We start from the raw sequence: 25,380 nt of genomic DNA on the forward strand, positions 1-25,380 counted from the left end.
GCACCACAAAAGGCCCAGGAGTGTGCTGCTGTGATCATGGTACCCCATGTGCAGTGACCCCAGTGGCCTTGTAACAGCGGGGTGGGGATGCGCAAAACGGGCTAGGTGGGCTTCCAGCAGGTGGACCCAGCTGGAAGCAGCCATGCCTGGCATAAGGCAGACCCTGCTTTCTCCTCACAGAGGCTCCAGCTGACCCAAACCATCGCCCCCACATAGCCCCAGTGCCTTTGGCCCTGCTTAGCTAAGCCCTGTCTGCCTTCAGCTGCTTGGGGTGCCACCACCCTGGGCAGCCAGTGGCTGGGGAGTGATGTCCAGGTGTCAGAAGGATAAACTACTTGTTAGAATTGCTTTGTTAAGGTTTAGGGCTTGCCACCCAGCAACCCTTTCTCTGCAGAACTGTAAATTAGTCAAAGAACTCCTGTGTGTGGATCAGCCTCTTGCACACTGCGTGAAAGACAACACCCAGTTGTTTTGGGACAACAGGGGGGACACGGGGACAGTGCCAGTGTTGTGCTGGAGACCTGCAGCAGGGAGTGCCTGGAACTAGCTTAAAATTTTTTTAAAAGAGTGGGAGGTTTGGATCCAAAATTTTGTTTTGGCCCATGACAGATAAAAGTATAGAGCTGGAAAATAAACCAAATTGAAACTTCTTAGAGCTTTGATCACAGTTTTAGTTCAGGCTCAGGTTTAGCAGGTAATTTTCTCTCTTAATTAGAAACATTATAATCAACAGTGGTTGTATGTTTGTTATTTATTTAAAACTTTTTTTCTCTTCCAAAAATCAAACAAGTTTGAAGTATTGTTTTGCTGTTAAAGACAAAAGATTGGCTATCCTCCAAGTGTCAGTCTTCATGCAGCAATTTATCAGCAGGATGCCAGCTCTAGCATGGCAGCAGAAGATTACAAAAGAACACAAGAGAATCAGAGAGTAAAGCAAACGTAAAGCTTGTGGAAGTTTCAGTTGCCATCCCTATCTAGTTTGTAAATGAAGCAAAATATCACATCCATTTATGCTTCAGTAACACAAAAATTAATGTATTTTAAAATGGAAAATATTGAAAAGGCACATAGTAGCAAAGTATTTGCATGCTTGCATGTGCAAACTGTAAATATGATCATATGATACAAAGAAATATTCTCAAGAAAGAAAAGCAAGTTGGCAGTTGGTAGAAAAATGGAATCTACTTCCATTCTTTTGAAGTAATGTCTAAATGTATTTTTGTTGCTGCACAGGAATATCTTGGTGCTCTAAACTAGCCTTAATGCAGACATAGAGATTTAAAAAAATCTTTATGCATTAATAATAAACAAATATTTTCCATATTTTGGGTTAATTTTTCTAAAATGGTGAATGACTTTGATCTTGATCTAGCAGAGAGCCTTGTGTGCTGCACTGTTTTCAATGGATCAAGAAGAATTTTATGGAGTACCCCCTTCAGTGTGGGAAAACAGCATGGCTGTTGGCTTCAGAGGGAAAAGGGCTGTATTTGCCACCAAAGAGCTGGAGATGGTGTCTTGTGACAAAAAAGTGCAAAAACCAGTAGGTCAATAGAAAGTCAAAGACTGGTCTGAACTGTGGAGAAACAGAGTGTTAACACAGGCATCTTTTTCCCTTTAGTATGATTATTCATCTCTCTCTGAATCATAGTTATTCCCTACAGAGACATCTATGACACTCCAGCTAAATATTATCCCCTATGCTGAATTTTCTATTTGTTACAGGTAGGAAAGACAATACTAACCAAAATTTTTGTTGTCATCTAGTATTTTATTTTGCTGCAGAAAAATGTGCAGCACTGAAGGTGAGAAATAGTGATTAATTCCACAAATTTGGAGAGATTTCTCACTACCAGCCCTGAGACATTTGAGGTATTTTATTTTTTAATTGTCTTAAACTGACAAATATAGGAGATGGATCACAATGGAATACACACACATATCTAACTGGAAGATGAAATAAGAAATGAAATTATCTGTATCAAATATGAAAGGGAAGGTAGCAAGGCAGAATGACAAAACATAGGTTTTCTGTCTGCATGTGCAAATTTGAAAAGAACTGAAATGAGAGGCTTCTGGTCAGCAGTCCAGTATACCTATAATTGCAATTAGATGTTTTAATTTAACTAAGAGTTAAGTAGCAGTATTGCTAATCCAGAAGTTCAGCATTCATAAAAAAAACTAATTCAAATGCATCACTCTTATAAACGTCTTGGGAGATCTATGAAATCTAGAAGGAAAAAAAGAAATGAGCACTATCCTTTTTATAAAAACACTAATTCCTACTGTGTCATACTCTTCACACTCAGAAAACAAATCTGAAATCTATAAAAGATTGAAAGGCTGAAACTCTCACATGTCTTCTTACAGAGCAAAGTTAGTGGTAGAACCTCTTCCAGATTATTTATTTCTCATGTTTACCAGTGCACAGTGCTATAAAACATAGGACAGGCTGGTAAGTTATGTGATGCTTAAGAAAGTGGAGTTAAAATTATCTAGCCATCATCTTTTGAAACTGATTTTTGTCTGTTTCAAGTTCAAAGAATTCAGTGACAAAATTCAAACAAAGACATGTAGATCTGAAGTGAATACTGATTAATTAAAGCAATTTTGTAAGACTCCAAAGGCTTTATAAATTTTAGTTTCATTTTTTACGTTAAAGAGTTCTGTTAAATAGAATAATCTAAAAATTACTCAGAAATCACAGGAAATTTAAAAATTCCTGGAATTTGGAAAGCAAAGGATTCTGCATGACTAAATCAAGAACTTCTTGCAAATGTGGACTGATTTAAAGGTAAGTTTTGTTATTTAATTTAAAAATCAATTTTATTCTTCCTAAAGAAAACCTGGAAAAATTTTTGAACACTGCTGTAACAGTTTAGGAAGTTGAGACAGGTGGTATGTGTGTACACTATCTGAAATGGTTCTGTTCTGTCTTGGAAAACAAAATTTGAAACATTGGCAGGTATTCAGAACATAGTCACACCTTTTTTCTTTTTTTTTTAGCAAACCCTATTTAGATATTCTCTATGTACTCTTCTGTTCTGTACTGCATTTCACTACATCTTTATGTGTGAATTAAAGCACTGAAGTGTGTTTTAGGAAAATCCTCCATCTGGAAAAAAGAGATAATGTGTGAGACACCAAACAGATTGAGTTCTTCAGATAGGTTTCTGTTTTAGAGCAAATAATTGCATTATGAGTTAAAAAAATAAATATGTGGTGAACACAGCTGCAATGCTCTTCAAAAGCAGACAGCTTCTGTAAGGCTTTGGCAAACTGCTATTCTACATCAAGATAATTAAGGCAAAGCGCATTTTTCTCCCTATTTGGAAACAGGGTAACAAAATTCTAACTTCATGCTTTCTATTTGCCTGTTCTTATTTCATTTACAGGAACTCCCAGATTCTCTGAAAGAACAGACTTATCTGAAAGAATGGCACGTGTACAATACATTGATACAAACCATTCCAGCCTACATTGCACTATTTCAAGATCTGAGAGTACTGGAATTGTCAAAAAATCAAATCAACCATCTTCCAGCAGAGATTGGTAAGTTGGTCCAAGATATTCAGATATTTATACTCATTCCATTTAACTCTAATGCAGGGAAATGAGCATCCATGGATATTCTTGTTAATTTACTGATAATTTTCTTCCCTGTTTACACTGAACAATCCCCTCTACATTTTTATATCTCTCTGTCTTTAATTATACTTGCCAGATTGTAGTGAAAACCAGGTATGTAGTATGGATCAAACATGGGAAAAAGTTAGCACATTTTTGCTGTCTGATTATAAGGCAGTTATTGCTTATATTCAAGTAGATGGAGAGTTGTTTCTGGGAACAGGTGGTGTTTTATATTCCTTACAGGTTAAGAAAAATATAAGTATTACAGAATTTTAAGCCTCAAACAAGATGAATCGAAACATAAGGTTGTGGGGAAAAGGAAACAAAAACAGAATCCTGCAAAAAATATGAATTTAAATTTTTTAAAGTGTTCAGCAATGATCTTAATTTAATAAAGATATATATTATCGAATAATTGAGTCATAGAATAATTTGGATTGGAAGGGACCTTTAAAGTCATCTAGTTCCAACCCCACTGCCATGGGCAGGGACACTTTTCATTAGACCAGGTTTGTCAGAGCTGCTTCCAACCTGGCCTTGAATGTTTCCAGGCATGGTGTTTCCACCACTTTTCTGAGAAACCTGTGCCAGTGCCTCAACACCCTCACAGTGAAGATTTTCTTCCTAATATCTAATCTAAATCTACCCAACCTGATGTTACGAGTTTTAGAGAAACAAATTCTTAATGCTTTCATGCGTTAACCCTTGCCGTTTTAAGCTCCATAACAATAATTTTAAAGCTTGCCTCTCCTGTGTTTTTTGATCTTACAATATAAAAGCCTGTTTGACAGATTGTATTGACATTGAGAGGGATTTACTGCTCTTACAAGGAAAAATATGGCTGTAACAGGTGGCATCTTTGAGAGCTGAAGAAACTGGGCCCACTATGGGTTCGCCACTGTCGAGCCCATGCACCCAGCTGTACTAATATCTCAGCCTTAGATTTTAAATGCAGTAGTCCTAAGCTTTCTCCATGATTTCCATTCCTTATGTACACTAAAAGACTATGTACAGCTTAAAGACTAAAACCTCCACCTAGCTTGATATCATAGGTTTAATTAAGAAAAACAGGAAGAGGGAGAGTGTCCTGAAACACAGAAATCTGTGCTAAAACTTTCTATTCTTTTAGTATTCTATTACTCAAGTAACACTTATTTGAGTGTTTTGATTTATTTACTAGTACTATATTTTGCGAAGAAAATTTTACACAGACATCAAGATATATTTTATAGCTTCAGCCTGGCATCGAAACACACTAACAGATCATAAGACGTAAGCAGGAGATAATGGACATAAAATGAACACTGTTTTACCAGCACTTTGACTGTAGAACTCAGATAGGTCAGTGAGTTTAATGGACAAACAACTTTTAAGACATAGTTTGGAAGAAAGGGGAAAGGCTACGAGTTTCCTGACAGAGGCTACCCTAAACCATTAAACAGAGGGTTTTAAGGGATTGCTGCTTAACAACTGAGGTGAGTAGACGCAGAAAAAGTTTCTTCTTTATTCTCATAATATTATGCACTGTTAATGAAAATGAGAAAAAAAATATTATTAATGCTATTAAAATCTGTTTCCACTAAAAAAGCACAAATACAGATCTCAGAATCAGAGAATTGTTAAGACTGGAAACAGCCTCTAGGATCATTGACTCCAACCATAAACCTATCCCCACTGTGTTAATCTCTAAACCATGTCCCTCAGTGACACATGCACACATTTTTTTAGCACTTTTGGGGATGGTAACTCTACCTACTATTTGAGTGTCCTGTTCCAATGCCTGGCCAACCTTTCAGTGAAGATTTTTTTCTCTAGTATCCAATCTAGACCTCCCCTTGTGCAACTTGAGGTCATTTCCTCTCATCCTGTTGCTTCTCCCACTTCTCATGTGGGAGAAGAGACTGACTTTCATCTGGCTACACCCTCCTTTCAGGCAGTTGTAGAGAGTGATAAGGTCACTCCTCACCTTCCTTTTCTCCAGGATCAACAACCCCAGCTCCCCCAGCTGCTCCTCATAAAACTTGTGCTCCAGACCCTTCCCCAGCTCTGTTGCCCCTCTCTGGACACTCTACAGCACCTCAGTGTCTGGAGCTGTGAAGGTTTAGAAATGGTATTCCCCAATTTAATGTTCTCACTGAAGCACTCCTAACCATGTGGCACTCACTCATTCTCCTCTCCTCTCCCCCTCCCCTTTGCATGGTGTGGAGAGGAATATTTGTGGCACAAAAGGTAAAGATCAGGGGTTGAGATAAGAACAATTTACTGGAAAGAGCTAAAACATCAGTTGCAGAGCAAAGCAGTGATACCCTGCCATACTTACTCAACCAGAAGGGACCCCTTCTCTCACCCTTGAAAAATGATGTGAGGTGGTCTTGAACAACCTCTGGGTATTAGCAATGCCCCCTCCTGGCTTCTGCAAAATTTAGCCCTGTCCTGGATGAAACTAGGACAGGGTCCCAGAGCTGAACACAGGATTTGAGGTGTGGCCTCATCAATGCTGAGGACAGCAGGACAATCACTGCCCTGGTCCTGCTGGCCACACTATTTTTGATAAAGGCCAGGATGTCTGTGGCCTTCTTGGCCACCTGGGCACAGTGCTGGATCATGTTCGATTGGCTGTCAACCATCACCCCCAAGTCCTTTTCTGCCAGGCAGCTTTTCTGCTGCTTTTCCCCAAGCCTGTAGTGCTGTATGGGGCTGTTGTGACCCAAGGACAGGACTCAGCCCTTTGTGTTATTGAACCTCATGCAATTGCCCTTGGCCCATTGATCCAGCCGGTCCAGATGACTGAACATCTTTCCCACCCTATAGTAGATCAATACTCCCACCCAGCTTAGTGTTGTTTGCAAAGTGACTAAGGGGACGCTCGACCTCCATATCCAGATCAACAATAAAGACTATGAAAAGGGCTGGCCCCAAAACTGAGCCCTGGGGAACACCACTGATGACCAGGGGACAAGTAGATTGTTCTAGTAGAGGGTAATGTAGAGCCTGTATCAGACCTTTTTTGGAAACAAGCTAAAAAGACTCAGTGTTTCTAGTAGCAATCACTGTTCTTTCAATTGCATTAAAATTATGTGACTTCTGCTCATCAGTAGCTTTTATGTTATTCCCATTTATTCACTTTCCCTCCAATATGTTTATCCTGCTCGCTTATATCCATGATTTCTTTCTTCAATGTTTTTGTTGCTGTTTTTTTATGTAAATGTTTGCCTGGAAGGGCCAGAGAATGTTAGAAAATGGTTTGCTGTAGGGCTTCCTCAGACACAATATTATAGCACTCACCATCCTCCTCTTACCATTGAACCTTTGTTCAGAAATTTTATTTTTCAAGTTTCATTACACCTAAGCACTCCTCTGTGGAAACACAGATTTGAACATTAGACACTGCATAACCAAATTAACAAATTTGCTAAGCCATAGATGCTATTTATACAATAATTCTACATCACAGTAGTAATTCTAGCCTATGCAGAAAATGATGCATAATCACTGATGTAGTTTAAAAAGAAATAATACAAAAAGCCACTCCAAGACTGTGTAACTGAACTGTTCAGTACTTTTTTGCCAAAACTTCCAGATGTTTTTCAGTCTTACTGAAAGTTGTGTGTTGATAAGCCACCTACTAGTAAGGCAGTGGAACTGCCCTTTTAATTATGGCACAAATTAAAGAGGAGTTTTTTTTCAATTTGTGTAATTCTCTCTTTGTTTATGTGTAAGGGGGCATGCTTGCAAATAGCTGTGCTTTTATTTCATGTGCTATATATGCATACAGAGATGGACGTTAATGCGTATTGGAAATGCTAATTATTTTCATGAGACAATATTATGAAAGGCTTTGGATATTTTGAAGTTTTTGAATACTGCTTCTAAATGGAACCTTTCTTACTTTAGTCAACTTATCTACTAAATTTTCACAAGGAAAATAATCGATGTAGGTTTGATTTGGGAGCTCTATCTAAGCAAAGAGTGAGGACTGGGTGTTAAATCAGAAGGTAAGGTGTCTGGAAAGGTTAACTGCTAAGGTATTCATCATTTTGTCTCCTGTTTACAAAACAGCAATAACTAGGTAAATATCACAGCTAAAATGTATGTGAGAGTAATGACAGATAGTTGATGTTGGCAGTGACATGCATCTTGTTGAGTCTTTAATCTTCAGACAGAATTGAAGTCAAGTTTAGATCAACAAATCATCTGGCGGAGGATAACCTAGTGAGACATATCAGGACAACTTTTGATTCTTGCAGGAGGTAAAGGTATGAGAGAACACGAAGTGATAAGAATACTTTCAATGAAAAAAATTGTCGCTGCAGTAGAAGTTTCTGGACTTATGTATTATTGAAGTTCATATTCCTGTTTTACCAGATTTAGAGGATAATGCTCCACTCTGAATCAGAGAGAAGAAAGAGCTGAATCTGTTATCAGATATTTCAAACCACATTCTCATGGTCACATATGTACATGAACAAGAGCAACTCTGTAACAGAAGACAATTGAGAATACTTTAGATTTTATAATTTTTGTGTAATAGCAAGTATTTTAACGGGAATCATGTAAAGAAAAGAAAAAATCCCCTGCAGAATGGCGCTGTCTGTCTTAAAGTGATTTGTCTAGGAGTAACAGAATAAAAATCATGAATGGGTGTAGCCAGGGGATTTTCTTTGTCTTCTGGGTGAGATTACAGCTCTGGCTCTGACTGTGTGACTGCAGTGCAGTTTCTGTGTATAAACTAGTGCTAGTACATTAGTAATTGATATAATTGGAAATATCCAACAATATATTTTCATATACACATAGGAAGTAGTGAACTGAAATTTCATATGATCCCAAAGCCTTTGTGCTGGGATGGGATTGTAAGGCTGTATTATTCATTAAACATTCAAAGAGCTGTTAAAATATTTGTACTGTGTTCTCTCACATTTTTTATTTTCCAAATATTTAGCATTAAAAATAACTGCTTTTGAGACCTACTTTCATAAGAAATCACAGTGAATTTTTGTTTCTTTTCTACTGCATGTTATAAAATTTCATTTGTGCATATCATTAATCCAATTTTCTAGAACTCAGAGGGGAAAACTATTAGTAATAGAGTTTTAAGTGACTTCTACATATCTAAAATAGCTTTTTCTATTAATAAGATTCCCAATGTGTTTTGTGAGTTTCCAAGAAGAAAATACATATTCTCAGCTTAAATGCCTATTCTGAGGAACTGCAAACTGATCTATTACCCTTGTCATTTATTCAGTATTCAGGGTTATTTGTCCAACAGCTCAGTCTTTTATGAAACTGAGGAAAATTTTGTTTATATCCCCCCTTTGAAGAGGCAGTATTAAACAGGGGTGTTGCAAGTTGACTGTTTTTATGAGGACATTTTTGACTCAGTTTTCAGTGGCACCCTTTGTTCTCACTCTTCCTGAGTGGATGGAGCTGGGAGCAGGGACTGGGGAAGTTAAGTCAGTGGCACTGTAAAAAATGATCAGGTTCATGACCACCTGAGGAACCTGAATATAGGTGTGTCTATGGGAACTGATGAGATGCATCCCAGAGGCTTGAGGGAACTGCCTGATGTAGCCACCAAGACACTGTGTGACACTTGAAAAGTTATGGCAGTCAGGTAAAGTCCCAGGTGACTGAAGGATGGGAAACACTGCGCTCATTTTAGAAGAAGGTGAAAAGGAGGACCTTGGGATCTGCTGACCTGTCAGCATCATCTCTGTCCCTGGGAAAATCATGGAAGAGATCCTCTTGAAAGCTATGCTAAGGCACATAGAGGCCAGAGGGGTAGTTTGAGAAAACCAGCATGCTTCACTGAGGAAAAGTCCTTCCGGATCAACTTGTTGCTCTCCTACAGTGGAGTGACTTTATCCATGGTGAGAGAAGGGCTAACCTGTCATCTGTCTGGGCATTGGTAAGGCCTTTGATATGGTCCCCCGCAACATCTTCCTCTCTAAAGTGCAGAGACATGGATGTGATATGTGGGCTGTTCAGTGGATGAGGGCTTGGCTGGATGATCTCATCCAGAGTGTATTGGTCAAGAACTCAATGTCTGGATGGATGTTTGTGAGAAGTGGTGTGCCTCAGGGGTCTGTATGGGAAACAGAGCTATTCAGTGTCTTCATCAATGATGTAGGCGGTGGGTTTGAGTGCACCCTCAACATACTTGCAGACAACATACAGCTGAGTGGTTTGGCTGACCTGTTTGAAGGATAGGTTAACCTGTCTCTCATACAGAGGGACCTGGACAAGCTTGGGAACTGGGCTCCTGTGAATCTCATGAGGTTTAGCAAGACCAAGTACAAGGTGCTGCGCTGGTACCAACACAGGCTGGGGGATGAACAGTTTGAGAGCAGCCCTGGGGGCAAGGACTTCGGGGTGCTGGTGGGTGAGAGGCTTAGCATGACCCAGCAATGTGCATGTGCAGCCCAGAAAGCCAAACTTATCCTGGGCTTCATCCAAAGCAGCGTGGTCAGCAGGGTGAGGGAGGACATTCTGCCCCTCTGCTCTGCTCTGGTGACACCCCACTTGGAGCTCTGCATCCAGCTCTGGATGGACATGGACCTGTTGGTGTGATATGCACAAGGATGGGATACACAAGAGCAGATACACGAGGATGATTAGAGGGATGGAGTATCTCTTCTATGATGACAGGCTGAGAGAAACGGGATTATTCAGCCTGTAGGAAAGAAGGCTCTGGGGTGACCTTACTGTGACCTTTCAGTACCTGAAGGAGGCCTACAGAAAAGCTTGGTAGGAACTGTTTACAAGGGCATGTAGTAACAGGACAAAGGGTGATGGCCATAAACTTGAGGAGGGTAGGTTTAGTTTAGATATTATGTAGATATTCTTTACTGTGAGGGTGGTGAGGCAATTAAACAGGTTGCCCAGATAAGTTGTGGATGACCCATCCCTGGAAGTGTTCAAGACCAGATTGGATGGGGCTTTGAGAACCCTGGTCTAGAGAAAGGTGACCTTGCTCATGGCAGTGGGGTTAGAGATAGATGATCTTTAAGGCTCCTTCCAACCCAAACCATTCCACAATTCAATAATTCAATTGCAGATTAATGTAAAAAGTTGCGTAGTGTTTTACTCCAGTTTGCACAAGTGAATCTACATTTGCATTGATCCTTAGATGATAAAGGCATTGTGTAACTTCATCTGTATTTTTTCTCTGACACCTTGTTTGGATCACTAATGTAGGCTTGTGTAAAAGGTGAATTTGTACTACAATTTTTTTATAAGAAACTAGAGAATTTAATTACCACTTCAGTTTTTTTTAAATGAATTAAAAATTTAAACTGTGAATAAACATAGCAACTATGACATTGCATCTACCATCTAAAAGAAATAAATCTTAATTGTGAAACTTTCAGGGACGCCATGGATTTCATTACGGCTTTTACTGTGTCTTCATGGAAAACACAGACATGATGGCCGTTTAATTCCAGAATTTGCAAATTTTATAGAAAAAAAATTCAGTGTCATTAAACAGAGTTAATAGCACTATTGCAGCAGCAATTATTTTACTATTACTACTTTTAATTCAGAAGTTGTGCTTGAATGTTATTTGAATGTATAGGTGATGTGTGGGAGTGAAATCCTGCTCTACATTTGTGCAGTCAGGGAAGGGATGTCACTACCTCTCTCTCCTCCTAAAGCTGCCTCAATGGCTGTATTACATACTCACTAAGCCTGATACTGACTGGGCAGCATACCAAAGACAGTGGAGAACTTCTGCACCAAGAAGACATAAAAAAGACCCTAGGTGCAGATTTCGGATTGTGAAAGTCATACATACTGCCTTACCTTCTTATTCCCCCTCTGTCAACTAACAATGTCTATGGTATTTGAAGAGTATTTTGGGATTCATCGCTCCACAATTTTGTGTTTCTTAAGTCAAGACACAGAAATTTAGAATCTTTAGTTTTCTTTAGTTTTTAGTGTTAAACTTTAAATTTTTAGTTTTAAACTAATTTTTAGTTTTTAGTGTTTTTTTTTATAGACACACAATTGTGCTCTCTCTCTGACAAAGTTAGCCTAGCAGATCTCAGTCTGTAATCTGGATAACTATTCTGGCAGTTCATCCAGCTTAATTCTACCCTTATGTAGACTGTTAGTTGTAAAAATTTTTGAACAGTTATTTAGAGGAAGAAGTAATTAGAGATGTGGTGCTGAATGGAAACCAGGCGGAAATAAAAAATTTCTAAAGGAAAAGCAAGTTTTTCCCAACTCATTTGGTTTCTATCCTTCGAGAAGTTGGTTGAGCTTCAATTAGCAGATCTTGTCTACCTGGTATTCCATGAAGTACTTGATACAGAGAACTATGGAAAATGAATGTTTGACTCTGGCAGAACGGACTTTGATACCACAATTGTAAAAATGAGCAAAAGACTTGTTAAACCAGAGGCAAAAATATGCTTATTTGGAAAGAGAAGGTATTCGTCATGAGGAAGGTAATTTGTAGATTTTCTCAAGGATCAGTCTTGGCTTTATTACTTAGTAATTTTCAGGAATGGGGTTACTGAAATTTTCTGCTGACACAGTTTGGCTGTGCATTGTCACTGAAAACAGGTGGAAATATGGAAAGGCTGATGAGCAGATAGGCTTCTGAAAAAATACAGAGATTATATTCACAGTTGCAGAGCTCAAGGCCATATATTCATTTTTTGTGCAGCATATCAGAAATCATTAAATGCAAAAAATGGAAGAAATGAAATTCCAAATCTAACAGTCACAGGAGGACTATCCAGTAATTTTAGATGAGAACAGATGCAAAATAAGTCTATTAGGACCATTTAAGGAGGGGAATTTTTATTTTGTCAGCAGAGACTAGAAAAAATGGCTTAGTCAGGCTAGAAGAATATATTAAGAGATGTCTGTTACCTATGGAAACCTCAGAAGTAAACACCAGGGAAGGAAAAGAGCCATTTAAAGATAAAATAGACAAAATAATTAATGGTTATAAAACTTCTACAAATAATTCAGGCTAGCAATCTGAAGACTATTCCAAATAAAGAAAATTATGAAACTCAGTAACTATGTTCTTCCATAACAACAGCAGATGTAAAAAATAAATTACTTTTAAAATGGGATGTAATAAATAAAAGAATGGAATTATGTGAAGTGGTCATGCAAGGATTTCATGCAGGAGATCCTGGTTAGTCCTACATATGTCTTATGGTCTTAGAGGGGGTGTTAATGCTTGGCTACTGCTCACTTGAGAGGTGGCATAACTTAATCCACTAAAGAGCCCAGAGGTGAAAAATAGCCCTTATAGAATCCAAGAGATTGCTCCCGGCAGGCAGATCTTGGCAAGCTTCATCCCACTCATTTATGTTATCCTGAATTTGTAATGGAAATTAAATTCTGTTGCAAGACTCATGGCTTTTCACAGTAATTTTGATAATCTTAGTCACAGCAATTAGCGTAAATTGACTGTAGATTCTGTAGTGCCCTTCTGCTAGGTTAGAGAGAGATTATCTATCACAAGAAAAAATGTGATGAGTTTTCTACTTATCTTTTTTCTCATACCTGTAAACCACAGTGGGAGCATTGACATACATGTTAGATGCTATGAAAGTCAGACAGAGAAGCTGTGCTTGAGTCCATCATGCTACCCAGAAGAGCTGCTGTATTTTTGTGATTTTTTTTCCATGAGTGGTTCTGCTCCATGTCTCTAATGCATCAGAGATGACCATCTGAACAGATTAGACAAGAGGTTTACTAGCATGTTGGTAACGCTAGATGTCTTGCCTACATTAGTTCTTCAACTACTAATGGAACTGAGAGGTAGAAATTTCAATGACTGAAAAATAAGCAACTGTATCTGTTGTGGGTTAACACTTACAGGCAGCTAAGCCTCATACAGCTTGCTTGGTCCCCTGCAGTCCAGTCTCCCACAGCAGGATACGGAGAGAAGGAGAAAGGCAAAAGTGAGAAAACTCGTGTATCAGGATAAAGACAGTTTAATAAGTGAAGAAGATGTAAAGAAACTAGTGATGTAAAGGCACTCACCACAAATCGATCCACATTCAGTCTCTAAGCAATAGGGACCTTGGAAAATTTCCTCCCTTTCCTCTCCTGTCTCCAGCTTTTACTGCTGAATGTGACATTATATGCTACAGCATATTCCTTTGGTCAACTTGAATCCAGGGTCTCAGCCCTGTCCCCTCAGCCTCCTGCCCACTCACAGCTGACTCACTGGGGCAGCAGAGTGAGAAACAAAAGATGGCTTTTTTGCTGTGTTAGCACTGTTCAGTTTTTACTGTTGTTTGGTCACAAATCCAAAACATAGCATTATATGAGTTGCTATGAGAAACACTAACTCCATTCCAGATAGAACCAGTACAATATTCCAGTGCTAAAAAGACAGACAAAATATTCAAGGGCTATTGAATCAACGGTTCCTTTTTCACTCCAATGGGATTTGTTCTCCTTTATTACGGGATTAACTGATTGAGGAAATAAATAGTGATTTTCTGATTCTCTAGTTTTAAAGAATTTTTGTTTCAGTGATTATTTTGTTGCAATGAAGGCATAAATTCATGGTTATGACACTTAACATGTGATGTAATATCTTCATCTACATTATGATACTAAACCTGGGGAGGCTCCCTGATGGATAGAATAAACTTCTATTATTTTTAGGTGCTTAAAAATATGGAAATAAGGTAGTTCACACATTGACTCCATTGAATTAGTACTATTACTCCAACGACCCTTGTCAGATAGCAGTTTACTGGAAAAACAATGCCTGTTGTAGTCTTACAGAAAATTTTTCTTCTGATATTTTAACTGAACCAGCAGCTTATAGTAAAGGAAAACAGGGTCACTGTCCTAAAAGGACTGCTGAATTTTGAAATACACCTCAGTTTCTGTTTCTGGCAGAGCTAAAAGAGGAAGGAAGCTGAGTGGAAGAGCCTATGTTTTTATGTAACCTGTAGAGATTAATATAACAGAGTTCTCACAATATATGCCTTGTCTGTCACACGTGAGATGATTTGGATGGTCCAGTCATCATTTGAAGACATTGTTGTGTCCTAAGGAAACTAAGGTGTTTATGTAAAATGCTGTGTGATTTGGTGGCTCCTAGTGTTGACCATCAAACTGCATGTCTCTGTCTCTGACAACAGCAATTTCTCATGAAAAAAATGTAGAGCTTTTGACTCCCCATGCTTCTTCTCTGTCCTGTTCCGTGGAAGTACCAAGTAGCCTCTGGTAAGGATTTCCACAGATTGCAAATGGTTAGAAACTCTAAGCCAACATTTGCTTTGGAAGAAGTTTAACTAAGTGTTAATATCTTAAGGATAAGCTCACTATTGCGACATTTTCTTGAGGACTCATCATGTACTCTCCAATGTCAACCAAGTCTAATGAAACACCAGATTATTTTTAAAAGATTGAGTATAAATAGAAGACAGATTGTTGTGATTTAGGAATGGTACCCTCCAATTCAGTACCCCTGCTGGGACTCTCCAAATCATATGCCACTCCACCTTGCACCCTGGCTTTCCCTTTCTCCTCTCCCTGCAGCACTCTGGAGAGGAGAATTGGAGGAACAAAAGGCAAAGATTACAGATTGAGAGAAGAAAAAAAGTACTGGAAACAGCAATAAGTTAATAAAATGTACAGTTACAACCACAGTAGTAATGACAGAGGGTACAAGGAAAAAAGCAATTCACACAGAAAAAGCCCTGATAATAGAAAATTCAGAAATCAGGTGGCTCCCTCTGCCATGGTTACTTGACCAAACCAGAACCCCTTCTTCCTGGAAGAAAGTCTCTTTCTCCCACTCCTGACAATGATGTGAGGTGGTATAGAATAACCTCTGGGTCCTGGCCATGCCCTTTATCAGCTCCTGGAAAAATTAGCCCTCTCCTGGCCAGATCTGGGACTCTGATATAAGTTTTTGATTCCTGTATGTCTTGTCTTGGTTTAGAAATATCTAGTCTGCTTCGAGAGCCTGTTGACACATGATACTCTTCTCTCCCAGTTTCCAACTGCTGAATTGCATTTCTGTTTCTTACTTCTGCATTTCCTTCTGAATGCTTGTACTCTGTCACTGGGTAGAAGGGAATAACACCGGAATATAATTGAGTGGAGGGGAATATTGTAGATGATAACAAGCTGAGTATATACAGTTGATATCCTTACAGGAAGGAATGCCATCCAGGACCACCTTGACAAGCTTGAGAAGTGGGTTTATGTGAGCTTCATGGAAGTCAACAAGGGAAAGTATAAGATCCTGCACATGAGCTGAGACAATTTCCAGTATCCGTGCAGATGAATGGGGATGAGTGGATTGAGAACAGCCCCACAGAGAAGGACTTGAGAATACTGGTGAATGAGAATTGGATATGAGCTGTCAATGTGCATTCGCAGCCCAGAAAGCCAACAGTACCCTGAGCTGCATCAAAAAATGTGGGACCAGTAGGTTGAAGGGAGGGTGTCACTGTGAGACTCCACCTGGAATACTTCATCCAGTCCTGGGGCCTCCAGTACAAAAAAGACATGGGCCTATTGGAATGGCTTCAGTGGAGGGCTGTGAAAATTGTCAGAGGTCTGGAACACTTCTTCTATGAATAAAAGCTGAGACAGTTGGGAGTGTTTAGACTGGAGAAGACAAGGTTTTGTTGGCACCTTATTGCCACCTTTCAACATATAAAGACTTCTTATGAGAAAGGTAGAGGGAGACTTTTTACCAGTGCCTGTACTGACAGGACAAGGGACAATGGCTGTAAGCTGAAAGAGAGTAGGTGTAGATTGGACATAAGAATTTTTTTATGATGAAGGTGATGTGGCATTGGAATAGTATGCCTGGAGAAATTGTACATGACTCATCATGGGAAGTATTCAGTCAGATAGGACAGGGCTTTGGACTAGATGATTTTTGAAGGTTCCTTCCAAATGAAACCATTTTGTGATCCTTCAGTTCTATGATCCTCCATGTAATACAACAACAGGGCTTTCCATAAAATGTTCTCATTTTTTAATGTATTTAATGATACCTTTGCTAACACATCAGCTATTTGATATATTCAAATTCCTTCCCCTTTGATTATATCACAGTACAACTTGCATTTTTTCAGGATATTGCATTTTAATGATGTTTCTAACCCTCCTTTTGCTAAAGATTATGTAATGTTATAATTTGAAGAAACAAAATACTTTCTTACTAAATGTAAGCTAGAATATTATAGTGGCCTTTAAATTAAGCCAATAGATATGATAAATCACAATAAGGAAAATAATGAAACACTTGCACACATCCATTACCTTTTATAATCAAAAGTATGCAATGCAGGATGCTAAAGACATAATTCTTGATGTAGTAAGTTTAGTAGGAGTGATTGTTCCCAATGAACAGGTTGTATTGCTAAGATGTCTTTCAGTTGGCAAGCAAATTTTCTACAGTGGCCAAACCAAAAGCCAACTTCTCTAGTTTCAGCTGAGGTCAAGAGGTATCTCAACATTAGAAGAAAAAAGATATTTGCCTGCCTCCTTTCAAACTCTCGCCAAAATCATTGCTGATTAAGGGGCATTATTGCCCTTCAAAATGTTAATGATCACTGCAGAAAATATTTATTAATCTTACTCATCATGACAATATGGAACTTTTTCTTTGCTTAACTGAGTATACTTTTGATTTTTACTTTCTCCCTTTTTTTTTTAAGTACACTGATTTGAATTATCTTACCCTCACAGGCTGCTTAAAAAACCTCAAAGTGCTCAATGTGAGTTTCAATAATTTGAAGTCAGTTCCTCCAGAACTGGGTGATTGTGAGAATCTAGAAAAACTGGATTTGTCTGGAAATATGGAAATAACAGAGCTCCCATTTGAAGTAAGATAACAATCTATGTTTGTTCCCATCTTTTTTATTTGGCTTAAAAGTTATTTTATCAGTGTTCAAATCTTCTCTTAACAGATTAAATCACATTCTTTGCAGTTTTTAGCAATAATGTCTTAGTAGTAATATCATTGAAAATGCCTTAGGAGCAGTTAAATAGGGCCAAGGTACTTTGTTTTGGTTTTCAAGTGACTAAATTTTACTTGTATATATTCTGATATATGAAGGAGGACATGATCCTAAAGGGGATTTGGCTGTGGTAGTAAGCTGAAGGCTGCAAATAGCTATTTTCTGTAAAAATGAAGTGCATCTTGATAGTTAAATTCACATACACACTTTGTATGTTCCCAGTGTCGGTTTCCTTTAAAAACTGCATGAAGAGTTCTATAAACAGCACTGCATTTTGTTATGAGCACAAATATCTCTTTGAAAAGGATATTACATCTGAGGAGTGGCATGAATATATAATAGACTGAGAAAAGAACTCCCAGGCATGCACCAACTTTTTTTTTTCCTGTTGGCTTCATAACTGCTCTCTGCCACAGATGCTCTGAGACTTATTGTCAGGGAGAAATAAAATCATTGGTTGGTACCTAATCACAATTTTAGCTGTCATTTGTATTTCTCAGGTTCTTAATATCCTGATTTATGGGGGCTGAGTGGGGGAATCTTTGGGGAAAAGTGTCAGCGTCCTCTTTACTGATTCCTACTTTTTCTCTAAACATCTGTTACTGGTGATTCACAGGCAATGTTGGAGTGGATTAAACTTAACATGAGATCTAATTTAGCCATGCTTATGTTATCTTCTGAGGAAACTAACAGTAATTAATTTTCTCCTTTGACTTTTTGTAGTAAAGTAGTTTATCTGAAAAGAATTGCTGAAAAATTGTGTGAACGAAACAGAAACAAGGAGTCAACCTTCCCATCATAAGTGGACATGGCAAAGAAATGCTAGCAACAGAATAAGCAAAGCAGGTCTCCTTTCTCCTTCCTCATCTCTTTCTTTGGATAGCAAAACCAGGCAACAAAACAGAATTTAACTGATAAAAAGGAATCATAGTGGAATCAGAAAACCATATGTCCTGATTAGGCAAAGGAGTTAAATAAAATTATCTTAGAAAAGTGAGTATATTCAAACTTGTGGATGGTAAACTTACCCCCAGTCAATGATATTTTAACATCACTGAGTATTTTCCCAGTTGCTTACAGAGGTCTTGTAGTGCAAAGATTTATCCATGCTTATGCATTATGGGTAGCCTTTGCAAGTAAACCTACCTGTGCATGTAAGTCTTTCCAGGGCTGAGCCCTGAGAGACTGGCATTTCTTTTGGAGAGCTCAAAAATATTGTTTCCTTCCAAAAGTCCCCTATTCAATGAGATTGAAAGCCACAAAACTGAGTGTAGGTTATTGGATAATGGTTCACTTAAAACCTATGGAAGAAAATTGGAGCTGCGCAGATACCTTTATATAACAGCAAAAACTTCAAGCAACATCATGTCAGCATGGTATAAAAGGTTGAGAAGAAAAATATTGGCATTATTTATTGTGTTTCTCTAGAGGCTAAAACTCAATTTATATTTGCAGTGATCTGGGAGGCAGGCTATACAAACTTGTCTGATTTAGATTATAAACTTAGTTTCCCAGAATCAACATTTCAAGGGCAGCTTTGGAAGCTGAACATACAATTAAAAGAACACTTCTGTCAAATGATTTGAAATGCTGCAAAGTCTTTGGCCTTTGGCATACTCAATATGGCTCGTTATTCAGAGCCATTGCATCAGTATACTTGCTAAAATTAATAGGTGTCTGATGTTGAATCTCGCACAAATAGTTATAGTGATTGGCAGGTAGCTATTTAACAAATTAAAATATTGAAGTCTGAACAATTTAAGGAGGGAAAGCAGAAAGACAGTGGCGGGCTAGCTTTGTCTAACAGCCAAACACCTACCTGTCTGCTCACTTCATCCCCCTCCTCAGCAGGATTTTGGGAGAAAACAGTTTAAGAAACCTCATGGTTCAAGATAAAAGGGAGATTGTTTCTTATTTATTTTTGTAGGCAAAAGAGACTGTACTTTGGGAAGATTAATTTAATATTGACAATATATATTTCTGTAATAAGAAACAAAGACATGAAACCAAAATCTTTCCTCCCCTCTCTCCCAACATCAACTTCATTTCAGATTCCTCTTCCATCCCTGAGCAGTGTAGGGAGGCAAGAGAAGTTACAGCCCATACACAGTGGTTTATAGCTGCTTCTACTTCCTCCTCACACTTTTGTCCTCCCCTCCTGTGGTGTCCCCATGGGCTGAGCTTTTTTCAGGAATATCCATCTGCAGCAGCATGAGTCTGCCATGAGCTGTACTGTGGAGATCTACTCCACCATGTAGCACCTCCTCCTTCTCCTGCTCTGACTTGATATTCCCTCTGTTCTTTCTCACTCTTTTTATTCTCCCCCTTTCTCTGGTGGACTTTTTCCCCCTTTCTTAAATCCACCCCCACTGCCAGCACCTTGTTAGGTTATATCATTTATTGTCTAACACAGTTGTTGCTCACATCCATGAATCCAGTGAAATGCTCATAAGGGTTGGTCACATCTCTCATGTGGAGTCAGTACTGGGAACTGAAGATTATAAGCCGGCAAATATATGCAAGTTCTGTTTTGGTAGGAGAATGGCTTCACTTTACAACATTAGGAGGAAAGAGAAAACTTGGCAACTAATAGAAAAAATAACACAGAATGTTGATAAAAATATTTCCTGTTTATCCTCTGTTAGGTTTGTAAATTTTTTATCTGACTTTGAAATCCTTAAAAGTTTCTTTTGGGAAAATTAAAGAAGTGTGTGAGAACATCATCAGTATTCTTCAGTGTAAAACTTAGTCAAAATTAATAAAGGCAAACTGCAGCCCAGTAAAAATGATTAAAGTTTAATTTTGCCTTGAGGTTTTTTTTTTTTACATAGAGTAATGGCCAGAGAGACACCCCATGTGAAACTCTAATATTATTCTTGTCCTAAAGCACCTCATGGAGTAGCTGCATCAGCCTATTAGGAGCATGTATGTCCAAGTGCCTGGACTTTTTCAGTATTTCTATTTGGGTATGCTTTGGAACTGTTCCTTGAGGGGCATGCCTTGTGCCATAGCATCAGGAAGAAAGCACATTGCTCACTTGCCTGTTCATTTCTAAGGGAAAGCTCTTTCTCTGCTTGTAAAAGCCACTTCCAGCACTCTGTAAGTCATCTCACTAAATCTTAAAATGAGGTAATCTGATGCTACATGAAAAAAAATTGAGGATGTGTGCTCTCATCTTTTACTTTCACAAGGCTTAGGATTTCATACCATTCCATATTATATCCAAGGAAGAGCAATCTGTTTCAACGTATAGTTTTCAATTTATTTTTATTTATTCTACTGTTGGATGTCTCACTATTTTAGATATTAAAAGTTATAGTTAACATCAATATTTGATAAGTATCAATTAAAAGTAGAACTTTGGCAGAGAAAGTTTATGGATCTGCAGTTGAGTTCAAATCTATATTAGCCACATTTTCAAATTAAAAATTTCTTCCTCTGGACATGAGTGAAAATATAAATTGAAATAAAATATAAATATAAGAAAAGGCAAGCTACATGACATTACATTTATGCTGCCAGTTTGTAACAGGTACTTCTAGACCTCAGTAGCCAAGTTTAGCAGAGGAAGGTACACTATGAGGCTTAGGGCACAATCCTCCCTGATATGGCACATAGTCATAAAACTCTTAGGTGGAGAGGACTTTGCTCTTCTAGCTAAGATGCTCAAGAGAGGCATGCCCTGTACCTTATTCAGTTCCTCTCTTCGCATAGTGTGATTATACTGAATACTTTATATTAGTGATTCCAGAGAGAAGGAGATGGATGGATTTGTTTCTAAATTTCTTGTATATTTTGCATGTGAATTTAAGAATTAGTATAATGCTGGTATTTGTATTTTAACTGTTGGATAGAGTTCCTCTCGCTATCATCATCATACAGGTTACACAATAATTCTGTTTTCCCAGGAACAAAAACTGTATTATAAATAATGTATTTTCTGATAAAAGTTTGTAGAAAAACTGCTCTGACCCTATTTTCAGGTGTGTTTTCTTCAGAAAGTATTACTTGCTACAGTTATTTACTGAATCACATAATTACAGTTTCCTGTGTATGATATTTCAAAGAAACAACTTTGTTGTGTGTTTCTTTTTTTTCTGCCAATAATGTTGCTGCAGCCAACACTATCTATGTCACCCAAAGGAACTTCAGTGAGAAGAGAGGGAAGATGAAGAAGTTCTAATTTCCTCCATCTGTACCATCTGCTATAGCACATGCTGTCAGTCAGAGGACAGGCAAGTCATTCCACAGGACCAGGAACAAGACAGAAATGTTTGCAGTAGATGTTCTGATACAGAAAAAAAATTAAAAAGGTTTTTTTTTCAAACTTATTCTGCTTTGAACAGTGTTCAACACTACATCTGAGCAGTCCCAGTAAGTGATCTGAATTTTTTCTGTATCATCTGGGTAGAGCAAAGTGAAGGAATTAGCGACTATTAAAGCATATAAATAATTTGTCAAGCAGAGTACGTATCTATGAATGCCTCCATCCTTCATAACCTGATCTTTGAAATTCAGAGAAATTAAAAGGCTATGCTTTCTGGGTGCTTTAACACAATGTGTTTTCAAAACATCAAATTAAATCTTGTTTTGTATTTCTGATGCACAGTTTCAGCTAAGTCCTAATATAAACAAGCACAGACATGAGGACCCTTCAAAATCATAGAATCATAGAATAGTTTGGAAAGGATCTGTAAAGATTGTCCAACCCTCCTGGCATGGGCAGGAACATCTTTATCTAGATCATGTTTCTAAAAGCCTCATCCAATCTGACTTCGAATGTTTCCAGGAACAGGAAACCATCTCTCTGGGGAACCTGTACCAGTGTTTCACCACCCTCATTATTAAAAATGCCTTCCTCATATCATCTAATTCTAAACTCTTTTAGTTTAAAAACATTACCCCTTGTCCTATCATGACAGTCCCTACTATAAACTGTCTCCATCTTTACTGGAAGCCCCGTGTAAGAACTGAAAGTCTGCAGTGAAATGTCCCCTGGACCATACTCTTTTCCAGGTTAAACAACCCCAACTCTCTCGGTTTGTCCTCACAGAGCAGGTTTTTTGGAACTCTGATAATTTCTGTTGCTCTCTTCTGGACTCACTCCAACAGGTCTTTTCTGCATCAGAAATCCCAGAGCTGGGTGCAGTGTTCCAGGTAGGGTCTCAGCAGAGCAGAGCAGAATCCCCTCCCTCCCCCTGCTGCCCATGCTGCTTTGAATGCAGACCAGGACATGTTTGGCTTTTTGGGAGCGCACATGGCTGAGCTGTGTCCAGCCTCTCCTCCACCAGCACCCCCAAGTCCTTCTCCTCAGGGCTGCTCTTGGTTGTTCATCCCCCACCCTTTGATCCTGGGGTTGCTCTGACCCAGGTGTAGCACCTCACACTTGGTCTTGTTAAATCTCATGATGTTCACATGAACCCACTTCCTTGAGCTTGTCCAGGTCCCTCTGGATGACATGACATGACATGACATGACATGACATGACATGACATGACATGACATGACATCACATCACATCACATCACATCACATCACATCACATCACATCACATCATCACTCAAACAGGTCAACTGCACCACTCAGCTGGGTGTCATCTGCAAATTTGTTGAGAGTCCATTTGATCCCACTGCTTATATCACTGATGAAGGTATTGCAGTGCTAGTTCCAGTACAGATCCCTGAAGCACACCACCTCTCACCAACTTCTATCCAGATATTGAGACATTGACCAGTACATTGGGGACAACACCATCCAGCCAATTCCTCGTTCACGGACCACTCCAGCCACCAAATCCCTGTCTCTCCACCTCAGTGAGAAGTACGTTGTGGGGGACCATGTCAAGGGCTTTACAGAAATCTGTATAGATGACTTGTGTAACTCCTTCCTTTTCCATCGATTGAGTCATTCCACTGTAGAAGGCCACTAGGCTAAGCAGGCAGGACATTTCCTTGGTGAAGATCTGCTGGCTGTCCCGAATCAACTTCTAGTCTTCTGTGTGCCTTAGCATACTGTATTGGGTTTGCATGGCCAGGTTTTGGTAGCATGGGTGCTACAGGGATGGCTTCTATCAAAAGCTGCCAGAAGTTTCCTCCAAGTCTGGCAGAGCCAGTGCTAAGGATGGGCCAGTCAGAAATGGTGGCAATGCTTCTGTTATATTTAAGAATGAAAGAAAAGGTTTTGTGCAGATATAGTTGCAACCAGAGAAGAGCGGGGTGAGTACACATGAGAGGAACAACTCTGCAGACACCAAGGGCAGTGGAGAAGGAGAGGCAGGAGCTGCTTCAGGCACCAGAGTTGAGAGTCCCCTGCAGCCTGTGGTGTAGACCATGGTGAGGCAGCTGTGCCCCTGCAGTCCGTGGAGGTCCAGCGGGATGCAGAGATCCCCTTATAGCTTCACCTTGGTCTTCCTCACCCCATCCCTCTACAAATGGACTGTGTTCCTGTAGTCCTCCCAGGTTACCTGTCCTTGCTTCTGCTGTTTATACATTTGCTTCTTTCCCTCTAGTTTGACCAGCAGTTCCCTGCTTAGCCATTCCAGTCCCTTGCCCTCCTTGCTTGATCACTTACACCTGGGGATAGAAAGATCTTGTGCACTATGGAAGGCATCCATAAATATCTGCCAACTCTGTTTTCCTCCCTTGTCCCTGACATAAGTTTCCCCAAGGGATTGATATTGACTAGACCCTTGAAGAGCTGGAAATTTGCTTTCCTAAAGCTCAGGGTCCTGACTTTACTCTTTGACTAACTCACATCCTTCTGGACTGTGAACTCCATCAGTGTGTGATAACTACAGTCCAGGCTGCCTCTAACCTTTATGTCACCAATTAGATTACTTGCATTGATGACCTACAGGTCCAGAAATGCATCCCCTCTGGACAGGCTTTCTACAGTGACAAGAGTTATAACTGGTACTATTTCTCTACTTTGCCTACCTGAAAAATATAATTATAAATAGTTGTTTCTTAAATTGTTTAATAATGCCAACAGGTGCGACCCTAAAAAAACCCCTGACGTGATTAAGGATTTATTAGGCACTAAGATTTGTTGCCTGTGGTTTTCAAACACAACAGTACCCAGAACAGACATAAATAACTTTTTACACATTAATACAATTCCAGCTGATATTTTAAAACTGAGGTTCAACAACTGGAAAATTTTCAGTCTCTTTTGTCCTGTTTTTTTTTTTTTTGTCTATCCAATCCTATTCACCAAAGCCACACATTTAGTGGGATAAACAGAGGCACAAGGTCTATGTGTGTATGCAGAGGCTTCAAATAAGTCCCCACTGGTCATTTTCATGTAACTTCTTGTCTTTGTGATCCATGACTGACACATCTCAAAGCCTTTACCTGGTAGGTAGGGACACCAGCAGCCTCTGGTGTTCACAGAACTGTAAACTATCAGGTTATTTTACCAGCACATTATTCTCCAAATCTGTATGCTTCCAAACCTGTCTCTTTTCATTGCTATTTGTTTGGGTTTTCCTAATATGTGTGACAATTATAAATAAAAAATGCAATTGGATGTACAGGACATTAATTTCCCAGGGGTTTCACTATCCAATAAGGCACTGGAAGAACTCACCAGGTCCTTCCTGTCTTATTAAATGGGACTATAAAGAATCTGTCAAATCTTTACTTCTGTAAGATTTTATACAAGTTGCAAAGGGTTCATGTATTAGATTTGTTAAAAATGGAATTTTATTTGTGAGAGTTTTTTTGGGACCACAGAGCAGAGAGGAGTGCTGTAATAAGGGGCTTAACTTGGTACTGGGAA

The 25,380-nt window shown here is 38.9% G+C and overlaps 1 protein-coding gene across 1 annotated transcript in view; it reads left to right on the forward strand.

The window, feature by feature from the left end:
- LRRC2 (leucine rich repeat containing 2) overlaps positions 1 to 25,380 on the forward strand; it is an 80,227-nt gene that overhangs the window by 32,141 nt on the left and 22,706 nt on the right. Inside the window, exons 4-5 of the mRNA XM_069001403.1 lie at positions 3,393 to 3,549; positions 17,329 to 17,465. Of these exons, the coding sequence (XP_068857504.1) occupies positions 3,393 to 3,549; positions 17,329 to 17,465 (294 nt within the window). The remainder of the gene's footprint in view (positions 1 to 3,392; positions 3,550 to 17,328; positions 17,466 to 25,380) is intronic.

Source organism: Aphelocoma coerulescens (genome assembly GCF_041296385.1).
Source record: "Aphelocoma coerulescens isolate FSJ_1873_10779 chromosome Z unlocalized genomic scaffold, UR_Acoe_1.0 ChrZ, whole genome shotgun sequence".
NCBI classification, from domain to species: domain Eukaryota; kingdom Metazoa; phylum Chordata; class Aves; order Passeriformes; family Corvidae; genus Aphelocoma; species Aphelocoma coerulescens.